We start from the raw sequence: 13159 nt of genomic DNA on the forward strand, positions 1-13159 counted from the left end.
TTGTGTAATAAAATGTGTATTACTGCACTTGCACTGTAACCCTTGAAATACATAGTCAAAGTATTTTTATTATTCGAAAATCCTACCATCCCGGTTTGAAATACATAGTCAAAGTATTTTTATTATTCGAAAATCCTTGACTTGATAAGTTGTGTAAGGTTTTGGTAAGAGTTCTCACATATACCCCTTTCTACGTTAGCAGGGGTCCTCACATATACTCCCTTCTACCTTAGTAGGGGTTCTCATGTATGCCCCTTCTATTTTAGTAGGGGTTGTCACATATACCTCCTTCTACTTTAGTAGGGTGTAATTCAAACCGGGATGGTAAAATTTTCGAATAATTACCTTTTATTTAATTTTATTGTTCACATTCGTATTTGAGTATACTATTATTTTCATTTAGATTACTCCCGTGTGAAGAAGTTACTCCTGTATTTTCAAATACGAATGCGTGGATACAAAGATCATTAAAATCCGAGATCGTATGAAGAAGTTACGACGTTCAGAACACAAGAACTAAATGAAACACAAGACAAAAGGTCATAAGCAACCATGCACGTGAGGTCGTGGTGCCCAAAAGCATCAACAACCCCGAACATATCATTAATAATTGTCTCATGTATGATATCATAAAAAATAAACTTAAATAAATCGGTCATAAGTATTGAATATGTACAAAAACAACAATGAGTTATTTTGCAACAAAAAGTATATATTGAGGACTAAATGTGCAATATATATATATATATATATATATATATATATATATATATATATATATATATATATATATATATATATATATATATATATATATATATATTGAAGATTAAATATGTACAAAGTGAGAAATATATTACCCTATTAAGTTATTTTTTTCTGGATTATCTGGAATAAATGGTTATAAGAACTGAATATGTACAGTTAAACAAATTTAAGGAAAAAATATAGACGAGAAAAAAAAAACTTAATAACCAAATATATACAAATCAGAAAATATACAATATTACTTTTTAATATCCTTCTAATTTTTGTTCCTATTATATTCCTCCTTATTTTAGATGGTAACTAGTATTATTAAAGTTAATTTAAATTTGATTGAAATTAAATTTGTACACTTGTTAAGAAAAATATGACCAAAAGGTAGGAGGATATTTTAATTTTTGAAATCATTATCCTCGTATTTATTGACATAGTTAAAGGAGCTAAACTACATTGCTAATGGTACAACTTACTGATACGAGATTACCGTAAAAAATACTAGGAATTTTTCATATCTCTACCAAAAGATTTGTAAATAATGTATTTTTAGAAGTCAGAATACATAAACGGTAGTTTCGTAATATATTAGGAGTATTATTATTATATTTAGGTGTGTCACGAACATGGAAGGGGTGGATTAAATGCTATGTCTGCTGCTAAATCTCTGGGCCTAAGATCCTGCTCCTATAGATTACAACGTTATAAGTTGTACCCTATGCATCGAAAGTTGCACCTCAAACAAGAAAAAGTTAGTTGAGAATATGCAACTGTAGTAATAAAGTAATAAACCATTAAATTTTTTGAAAGGAATGGTGAAATATTAATTAGTGTCGATAAGTTTATTTAAGAAATTAATTTATAGAAAGTTAGATTTTGGTATTATTGGAAGTAAAGGTAGTGCAAGCTGAACGTCGTGGATGATTGAGGTCAAATGATGCAGTCCAGTATTTAATATTAGTTGTTTGGGTTATTAATGATTATGGTATAATATGACAGTCTTGATGTTGAAAGATACGAGTTCATATTAATATATTTGAAAAACAACATGTAACTTTTATTATTTTGAAGTCTTTTAATTTGTTTTAATTATCATCCTTCTTTTACACCATATCTATAAAAATAGTGTAAACTGTAAACATTAAATCCTATCCACCTTATCACATTATATTTAACACCAAAAAAATATCTAGATATATTTTTTCACATGTATCAATATTAGATATATGTTCTTACAATATAAATAAAAAATAAAAAATGAATAAGTTTAAAATTAAAGGACCAATTTGTAATACAAAAACTTTAATATTATATTTGGTGTTAATAAATAATATATGAGTATTTATAAATTGAAGCAACTTACTGTTAACTAAAACTAACCATAATATTATGTGTATTTAAAGAAAATAAAAAAAAAAATATTTTTGCCAAAATAACCAACAAGTACGGAATGAGACATTTTTGGCTGACAAAAAACACATTTCTACAATATATATATATATATATATATATATATATATATATATATATATATATATATATATATATATATATATATATATATATATATATATATTCCAAATTGCGGAATACATAACAAAAAAAAACTCATGATTCCAAGAACAAGTATAAAATCCGATGAACAATTCCGAAATTTCAAGAAAAAATTAGTTTTTTTTATAAAATTCTAACAAAAACAAAGTAAATGAAAAGCATATATAATACTAGGGCTTAAAATCAGACATCTGACTGAAAAATAATGATATTAAATACTTCAAAATTCACATTTCGAACATAAGTAAACATATTTCTTTAAAAAAAAATTTGTAAAAAGAAAAAGACAGAGAAAAAAAAGCACTCCAAAATTTAAAGAACAAGATTGAAAGTGAACATTTGAAAGAAAGTGATCATTTTTCAAAAACTAAAAAAATTTGTTATTATAATTATAAAGCTCATTTAGAATTGTTAGTTTAGTGAACTTCTCTAAAATTTATATTCAACTTTGCAATGACATTTCGTTAGAGGAAAATTATACACTAAATCAAAACAAAGTAAAATATTTATATTCAAAAATAAAAACTATTAATACCAAATTATTATTATTATTATTATTATTATTATTATTATTATTATTATTATTAAATGAGTTACAAACCAAAGATGGAAAAGTCGGTGAGTATAAGCTATTGCACGTTTAACAATGAGAAGTTGGAAAGGTACCATTCATTGATAAATAGGTTGGGACAAATATGTAGTTTTAAGAGTATATTTAGGAGCTATGACACGAATCAAAATTATTAAACAGTGTTATCTCTAAATCTTTTTACAATTCAAAATATCTTCAAATTGTCAACAAATATAAAATATACGCAAAAAATGTAAAATTAAAAAGAAGGTTTACTTGTTCGACCTAAGATAATATACAGAAAACATGAGTTGATTAGCTTCTATTTTTTTTTAAAAAAAAAAATCTAAATTCGGTAATAACTAATAACCAGATTAACAAAAGATCAGATTCCAGGCATAAATATGATTTAGTGAATCATATTCATATTCATATATGATAATTGATAAAAGCAACCGTTGAAATTTCAGCAGCAAACATATGTTAATATATACAACCCACACTTATACTCGACTGCTTATAAAATATTTCAAAAACTTGTTTTCATGTTTCCTGCAGTGATCGAAACCAAACTGTTACAAAGAAAATTCAAAAAGAAACCAAGCTCCAACCCTAGCTAGCTTCTCCACAAACTTTTACTTTACAACTGCTGAATGCAATGCCACGTCATCATTGTCCTCTTCGACTCTTGCACTTTGACATGATTGATGTTTAGCAGGTGGAACTAAGATAACTAGAGTCTAGAGTAGTGTGTGAGTATAGATTAGGAAGGGGCAATATTGTAAAATTAATAACACTACGTATACTTATACATGCAGTAAGTAATAGGTGAAGTGAGAGTCAAACTTAGGATTTTGAGATGTACAAGCTACTACCATTACTAAAGTAAGTCAAAATTAATACATATATAGCTTTGAAAAAAAAAAAGTCAAACTCGATTTTTAAGAAGCTCAGCTCAGCTCTGTTAAGAGTTAGACCATCTGCAAGAGTTTGAGGCATCCACTGGAATTTGCAGCAACCACCATTTCTGATTTTTGTCTCCAACAGACGCTTGAAACAAACTGATTGCTTTCATTTTCAGTCTCTTTTCCAGAAATAGGATCAATAGACCCAAACTTGTGGGAAGTGATAGGTATAGGCAACGATCTATAATAAGCAAACACCTACAAATAGTACATACATACATACATCTCACAATTAATTGAAAATTTCAAAAAAATTCAAAATGATAAGAGAAATAAGGGGAATGGGCATAATTGATAATACCTCATTAGTTTCTGAACCACATGCAATGTATCCATCAGCAACAGATAACCCAACAAAATTCTGAGTAGACACAAAATCAATAAGAAATGAGAAAATCAGAAAGAATATTATGATTAAGAGAATCAAATGTACATACCTTCTCATTAGTATGGCCTTTAAAGGTCAAGGTGCAACTGGTGGCTGTGGTTGGTGAACAACCAAAACTGGCAGCTTTATTAAGGTCCCAAAGCTTCAAGGTGTTGTCTGTTGATGCAGAAATTAGGGTTCCAGGATCCATAAATTTCACAAAACTAACAGCTCTTTCATGACCAGTCAAAGTACACAAAGGGGTGGAAATATTCCTCAGATCATAACAGTAAGTTCTATAATCAGCAGACCCAAAACACAGCAAATGACTGGAATAAGGCGAAAATTGGACAGAACACACATTTGCTGCACTTCTGATTGTGGTCAGGCTCTTCTTCTACATATATACATATATCAAAAACCACAATCATTTATACATATAAATATATATATAAGTAACTAAAAGGGTAAAAGGGGTATATACCTCATTAATGCTCCATAATTTCACAGTACAGTCATCACTTCCACTGGCTAACTTCATAGGATCTACCCGAGAAAAGTCAACAGACCATGTCCGCCTTTCATGTTCGATATGATTAGAAATTGCTTCACCAGTTCCGGCGTCCCATATCTGTATTTATTTATTAACATTAACATTAACATATGCTCTAATTTTATAAAAGAATGGTGTAAATTTACTAAATTATACCTTGACTACGCCATCATAGTCTGTTGAAGCTAGATAGTTTCTGATGTAGTTGTTCCAACAAATACAGCTAATCTTTGATTTGTTTGACATTTCAACGGCTGGATAATGAATGTCAACAGAATTATTCACCAGAGATTCAAAATCATAAACTTTTATCTTCTTTGACACTCCAGCAGTTGCAAAATAATCTTCATCACGATCAAACCCAAGTGAGCATATAACATTTCCCATACTACTGAAATCACCATTCCTTAAAATACCCTTCACTTCAAACTTACTATACCGAGCATATTTGCACAAACCATTGAAAAAGATTCCTAAACGGTCTGAAGGCTTGTTGTCTGCAGCTGCTTCCATCTTTTTTGGGTTTGGCCCAATCCCTGTACTGTTTTCCCGACTTGTTAAAACTTCATGTTCCTCCGTATCATAGTCCGGGTTCTTTACGGTGGACCTCACGGAAAAGTAAGCATGTTCAAGATGATTCATATTGGCTATCAACCGTGATCCACCATGGGTAGAGCTAGATTTTAGTTTATGCTGAGCTGGACCTGGAAAGGCCAGTGAATTGTTTGGCTGTCTTGACTTGATCTCTGAAATGTCGGATTCTAAGCACCTGATTTCATCAAGTAGCTTTGTGCCACATTTCTGCTTTTGTTCTTTTAAGGATGCAAGAAAATGCAACATTAAATCTGATTCGGCATCTTCTTGAGTAATGGATGATGACAGCTCTTTTATGGATGATTGTTGTATTCCGCTTACAAGCTGGGATTGTTGGATGTCTCTGATAAGAGGAGAGTTCATGTTTGTTACTTGTTAGGTTAAAAAGAGTTATATATTAGACATATGATCCATGCATTTGTCTGGAAAAAGTCATCATATGTATATATAAACAACATAATTCAGAAAAAAAAAAAAAATTAAATACCTAGTTGTTGGGCGCAATGATGGTTCGGGGTGAAGCAGCCAAAGACAAAATCCAGCTTCCTGGGGATTCTCTGACAGGAAAGATGGAGGGAGGATCCTCTGGCGAAGATCCATCATTGCAATATCATGTGCTCTAGCAGATTCAAAAGAACCAAGTAACTGGAAAACAAGAACAAGCTATATAAGTTGCAAGCACTCATCTCTATATATCTATATATCTAAACAAGGTTAAGAAGGATAAGTATTCAAAGTGAAACGTCCAATCCTATCCATGCATGTCTAGTTAGTGGGTAGTTATTTAGTAGTATCAGTGTTTCCATTTCATGTATGAACATATAACCATGCTCTAATACCAGTTTGTGGTGTGAAGAAGCTCAACAACCAAAACTTTAACACTTGTGTGTGTGTGTGTGTTTTTTGCAAAAGCTCTTCTTGACCTCTTATAAATATGTGTTTATAGAATTGTATAAAAATACCAATTTCAATGAATCTCTTTTCTTGTTTTGTGGCGTTGACATTTTATTATATAAAGTAATTTTTCATGTATATGGAAGTTAGGAAATTGCTTGATCAGGTTTAAGATCTACCACAAATCTCATTATTTATTTATTTTTTATTCATGCTTATGAATCAAATTCAAGTTTTAACTAAATATGACAATATTGTTAATTTTTGTTTTGATTAGTGGACTAATTATGATAGATTATATACAATTTAGTGGTGGTTGATACATAAAAAAAATAAACACGTAATTATAACGAGTTTATTTATATTTCAGTTTATTTTAGCAGTCTGCAAATGTTAAAAAAAACAGTCTTATTCTTGCAGACTACAGACGTTCACCTCTTCTTCTGCAGATGTGGTTCATAGACTACAAACCTTTTACCTCTTAAGAAACAAACAGCACCTCGGTCTACTTGCATTATGTCGTACATGCAAGGACAAGACTTGTGGGAAGTTGTGAATGGGTCATAAACAAGACAACTTGAGGCAGAAGATAACAATGGGATCTTACGTAAGTGGAAAATCAAAGAAGGCAAGGCAATGTTTGTTTTAAAGACAACCATTGAAGATGTACTTTAGCATATCATGGATGTGGTGACTCCAAAGGATGCTTGGGATACGTTGTCAACCTAGTTCTCTAAGAAGAAAGATACGAAGTTGCTGCTTCTTGAGAATTAATTCTTATCGGTGTCTTAAAGGAACATGACAATCACTTGGTATTTTCACAAGGTTAAGTCGAAGTGTAAGGAAATTCCAGAGCTTGATCCTCAATCACAAATCAGTGAAACAAGATTGAAAGATGATCATAATTCATGGTCTAAAACCATGAATTGGGATACGTTGTCGGCCTTATTCTCTAAGAAGAACAACTATCCAAAGTTGCCTTGAGAATGAACACTTATCCGTATCTCACATGAACATGACAATCCCGTAGTATTTTCACAACGTTAAGTCCATGTTTAGAGAAATTACCAAGCTTGATCCTTAAACACAAATCAATGAAACAAGAATGAAGAGAAGGATGAGATGGCATTAACGCAAGATACAACAAAAGAAGGAAATGTGGCTGCCTCTCGTAAAGAAGAAGCATGGGACGCAAAAGCTTTGTTCGACCAAGACAAGGATGAGATGGCATTAACGCAACAATCGAGAAATGTCAATGAATTTGAGGCGTGGATTGTAGATGTTCTAATCACATGACCAGAGAGCATGAAAAGCTCCAATACTCTATAAATTACAAAGGAAGTTGGGTGGTGGTGATCTCCGACAACTTCAAACTCAAGATTGCCCAAATTGACAATGTTGTATTTCGTCCGGAAGACAACAAACAATTAAAACTTGAAAATGCATACCATGTCCTAGGTAAGGAAAAAATCTTCTCTTCGTCTCACAATTAGCTTCCACTAGACGCTACATGTTGTTTGGTACATATGATGTTAACATCATGAACTTGTGACTCCATCAAAACAATTATAAAGGGACAAAGAATGGGCTCAATATATGTAATGTCCGCTGAAACGCTTATTAGAGAAGACAAAAAGGAATAGAATGTTGATTTGTGGCACCTTTGCTTAAATTCCTGGTTGTCTCTCAACAAGATAACAATAAGAAGAAACCAACATTGCAAAATGCCCCGTAGGTATTTTATTTTTTTGCCATAGAGGGAGTATTAAATGAAAATAAGTAGAGAGAAGAGTTTATATCTTAACCCCAAATCTAATTTTAGATACCAAAGACGGAATGAACAAAGATGGTAACTCAACTACAAGTCAAGCTGTCAAGCATTCAACTTCAATTAGTTCATGCCGATGTATTTTTTCCAACATGATGAGTCACACGGTCTCTTAGTCTTGATGCGGGAAATAGTCGTAGACGAAGAGGAAGACCAAAACACTCAGGAAACTCAAAAAAAAAAGAAAAAAAAAAAAAAACAATCTTTGTTCTTTCCAAAACGTTGTTTATGTCTACATGTAGCTTTTGTTTAGAGAGTTTGTAAAGATTTAAGGAGGCTTAACGCTTATTATCAAGCTCATACATTCTCTACCCCTCATAGTTTTTAATGAATCAAGTTTTTGACTTCATAGGTAGTTACAACTTATACATATGATAATGGCAAGTACAAATTTTGATTAATAAAATAACTTTTCAATAGTTGTAACAACTTAGGAATGACTCACCCTCTCTCTCTCTCTCTCTCTCTACCATATATTGTTTGTTCAATTTATTTATCCCTGAAAACCTCTCTTGTTGTCAGTCTACCTTCGTTTTCATTACTTAATCTGATCATTTGATTAACTTATGACTTTTTATTTTATTTTATTTCTGTCTAAATTTGGTTGTGGTATGATTTATCCTGGTTTATCTTCATTTTTTGGTTATTTTATTCTTGTAATCGTTTTTATTTTCTTTTTGGTTTGCAGAAAAGGCAAATTATGGACTGCATGATTATTTTCCAAGTTAGCACACCACATGTATTATTGTCAGTAATCGTTGCTATATATTCTTTACACCATTTATGAGCAAGATACACTGTAATTTACTCAACCGACAAATTAGGGCACCATCAGCCACATCATTCCCACAAGTTTTAACATTAGTCCGAGTCGACTACAATTAGCAAAGCTTCACCTGAGCATTATGAAAAAGTAAAGGCGAAAAAGCAATTCATACCTCAAATAGAAGAACACCGAGAGAGTAGACATTTGATGCTGATGTGGCACACATCCCTTTAGGATCCTCTGGACTGGCATACCACTGCTCTTCTAGCGGATCACAACCAAAGTTAGTCACCATTTGTGATGTAGGGGACCCACGCAGCAGATTGTTGGACATGCATTGGATTATATGTGTATTACTTCTTGTAGGGATACTCTCTCCATTAAATCCATATCCAGAATCTTGAGGAAAGCCATTACCAGAAAGCATTGAAAACTGAGGCCACCTCCTGAAAGACTTCTGGTTGTCCACATGCTTTCGTCTTTTTGAGGTTTGGTTAGCACCAAGAACAAGATCATGTTCCAATTGTCTCTTCTCACTTCCATTATTTTCCAAGAGAGGTGAACCCAAGTACAAAACTTGGTTTGATGTCATCAACTTGAAGCATGATGGGCGTAAGGTTTGCAAAGCCACACCTTGAGAATGAGATGAATCCACCAGATCTAGAATCTGTTTGAATATATAAAGGCTCTTGGATTTGTCTACCTTGTTATGACCAGCTTTCAGCCATTCTCTCAGACTCAAACTGTCATGAACATGAGAAACATTAGTTTCTTTAATGGAATCAGGTGCTGACTTGGAATCTATCAAACCAGCATTTGGATGATTCTGACCACGAATATGAGCAAGAAGACCATCACGAGCTGGGCCATTGCAAATGACACCTTTACCCTTCAATGTATTTTTCACAAAATACTGAGAAAACCCCGATTGAGAAAGAATCTTTGTGCGAATCCCACCAGGAGATAACAACATATTGCCTGAAGTTGAAGCAGGCTGTTTGTCTTCACGGAGTGAAAGGTCAATTGTGTCATTTTGATTTTCGATTTGTTGGTTATTGTTCATGAGTTCTGGGAAGATAGTTGAGCCTGAATCTTCCCAAACACCAGTTAATTTCCCTTCAGCTCTTTGATGCAGATGTTGCCATTTGATTTGTGCATTATGCATTTTGCCTTTCATGCTTGAGGCATCTATCTTCAAGTTCCCACTGTCATAACTTTTTACTGTTAATTCTTCAACCATAACCCCGGGATCATTCACACATCGTGGGCTCGTGCATGCATGTGCTGACGTATCAACCCTAGCTACGTTCTTTCCATCCAAAACATCTAAATATAAACCCATTGTGTTCTCCTGAACATTAACATCACCAGGTATAAGCATTTCCTCCATTTCAAGCATATTTGAGCTTCCACGCCTCAAGAACAGTTTGTTATCAATGTCAGTTACTGCAGTCCCTTCATTACCCACTAATTCATCCATTTGCTCAGACCAAACTTCATTAATTGCTGATGACTCTATTCCTACATAGAAATTCAATATCAAATGTCAGGAAATCTAGGTTTCACAAACATAGATCTGGATTTAAAAGGAAAATCATGCATAAAAAAATCAATTGCTAGTAGCAGATTATGTATTCATAAATCTAGGGTTTTAAAAACGATACTTGCTAAGCAGTTTATGGCTCAAAATTTCAACCATAAAGAAGGACATCAAGAGAATGCTTAAATTGCTGTTACCAAAGCAAATAAAACCGAATCCAATTCCCCAAACATATACTTAAATCACAAGAACCCTAACTCAACTCCAGCCACTTTTTTTTCAATTTTTTAATCCCAGCTACTTTTGTATGGTCTTCAATCGTCGAGGATGTCATCAATCAATCTAAAACTCAACTCATCGAAGCTCCTCTACTTATATATACATACATGGATTGCGCTTAAAAAACGTCCGATAAGAAATCATAATACGAACCTAAACGTCTAAAGATAGTAATCAGAGTCAAAATTAACCTACCAAGTTATACACAAATCCATGAGAATTTGAAAAGCAAAAAAAAAAAACACAAAAAGAATCATTGCAGAAAACAAAAAGTATAATGCAATTCAATACCTTTGTCGTCCTAAACAAGAATTCGAGCAAGAACATATCGATTTAGAGAAAACTAGTACAAAAAATCAAGAAATTTTGGAGCCAAGGCTAAAATTAAAACCCTATTGAGAGGTTTTTTTTACAATATTCTTTTAAACAAAGAAATTGCAAGAGATATCTTAAGGGGGAGGTTTTACAGTTTTTCTTCTTATAATATTGTTTGTTTGCAACTTAAAAATCAAAGCCAAAGCTATATGACCATTGACCAGCCATTTCATTATCTGTTGACCAAAATGTTCACTCCTCTTAAGCCTTAACTAACCAAAAAATAGATAAATCCAAAATACCTTTTTTTCTTACTTAAGTACTTATAATACTAGTTTACTACTAATATACCATTATTATATTTGATTGTTTAGTTCAGCTACACAAAATATTTTAAAATGATTTCTTAAAAACTATTATATTTTGTCTATAAATTCTTAATAGAGTATTATTTAAGAAATCACTGGGTTTATGAATTAATTTAATGTGATTAAGATTTTATGAATATAAGTTTTTGTATCAATAATATTGTTTTGGAAATGTGATTAACTTTATAGGGTGGGTTATTTCTTAAATCTTCAAAGCATTACAATAACATTCATGTTTGTTTTGATGTTTTAAAAATCACATATATAAAATATAAAAGAGAGGTAATGTAGAAATTCCAAATGATGTATTTTAGTATATAAACTATAGTCATTAATGATAAAGGGTTTATATATATAATATAGTCTTATGATTGAATATGTTCGTTTAACATATAAATATTTATTATATTCGGCTCTTTTTCTAAAAGAATGATTTAACCCTTGGTGAAAAGAATAACAAACATAAATCGGGGAGACATGAATATTATGAATAGAGAGATAACTGAATTAAGATTGGAATAAAATAAAAATATCAGATAACATAAAGCTAAAAATATAATAGAATATGATTGAGTGAAAGATAGTAATATAGTATTGAGTTGGTTAGGTTGTGACCAGAGATTTTATGTGGGCTCTGAACCACACACGTAGTCATCAGTATTAAAAAAGACCACCTGGGCCCACTCTACATCCACTTGAATCCAATCACAGCACAAACCATCCCAAAATAGGAAATAATTCAAACAACTTGATCTTTTCATTTTCTGTGCAAATTATTTTATCATTTATAATAATTCCAAATTCAAATTAATCGCGAACATATCTTTGGACCAAAAGCGATCGATAATACAAAACTGATTTAATACTTAGGTTATTATTTCTTGATTAGGAAAATAATTTAATTGAAAACAGAAATTAACGCTCTTCAAGAAGCACCCAATATAATTAAGGTTTTGACAAGGTTCGAAAATTTTTAGATAACAAAATTACACGAACAACAGAGCATGATAAAAAAAAGTACAAATGTTGATGCGTGAAGTACAAGCTAGAACAGCTTGTAACTTGGCGTACGTAGAAGATATCAAGTTTCTGTCTTCTTGTTGAAATGTGCCAAACATAAATGAGAACTTGTGGTGTTGACGTTGCAATTTTGTTTGTCACAAAGTTAAATTTTCAGGATAACAAAGGTAAGGGAGTGTTTCGTTTTTTGGAATCTGCCAAAATCTTAGGTATCGTTTGGCTCACGGAATGTTTTTTTTAATGTTAGAAACTTTAACTAAAAAGCTAGCTAGATGCTAGCAAACACGAATAATATAGTTCAAAATTACATGACCGGGTTTTTGACCCATGCAATCCAGCTACGGCCGGCCTTAGTATTTTTATAACAAAACCATTTAAACGCAGAAGTTACAATATTATCAAACATGGAAGCTTTTCTACATTGTTGATGCTGGAAAACTATAGCGTTTCTGTAAAACCACAAAAAATGTTAAAAAAATCGATTCCAAGACTTTTGGTTTGAAGTCACCCAAGGACTCCAAATTACACATCCATCTATCCAAAGAATCAATGATGATGACATCCACAAGCAAATACATCAAAGTAGAGAGTTGAGTGCTCTCTTCACCATCCCAAATATCATATCTCCAAGAAAATATTCAATTCTGCATAAACTAAAAGTCTTTGACAGCTACATTTTGATTGTTCGTAAGAGCGAACAATCTACAAAATGGAATCTATCAAAGAATTTGAATATGTGAGGGATTGTAATCAAACTCCATATTTAGTTGCAAGAAATGGAATTGT

The 13159-nt window shown here is 31.9% G+C and overlaps 1 protein-coding gene across 1 annotated transcript; it reads right to left on the reverse strand.

The window, feature by feature from the left end:
* Positions 1–3645: 3645 nt before the first annotated feature.
* Positions 3646–11165, reverse strand: LOC111894271 (protein SPA1-RELATED 2). The gene is made up of 8 exons (XM_023890348.3): positions 10962–11165; positions 9024–10372; positions 5851–6008; positions 4926–5706; positions 4701–4847; positions 4287–4613; positions 4151–4210; positions 3646–4047 (listed from the first exon to the last, which is right to left on the reverse strand). Exons 2-8 carry the CDS (start codon positions 10329–10331, stop codon positions 3856–3858), a joined length of 2973 nt encoding a protein of 990 aa, XP_023746116.1. The 5' UTR covers positions 10332–10372; positions 10962–11165; the 3' UTR covers positions 3646–3855.
* Positions 11166–13159: the final 1994 nt, after the last annotated feature.

This window comes from Lactuca sativa, chromosome 3 (genome assembly GCF_002870075.4).
Source record: "Lactuca sativa cultivar Salinas chromosome 3, Lsat_Salinas_v11, whole genome shotgun sequence".
NCBI classification, from domain to species: Eukaryota; Viridiplantae; Streptophyta; class Magnoliopsida; order Asterales; family Asteraceae; genus Lactuca; species Lactuca sativa.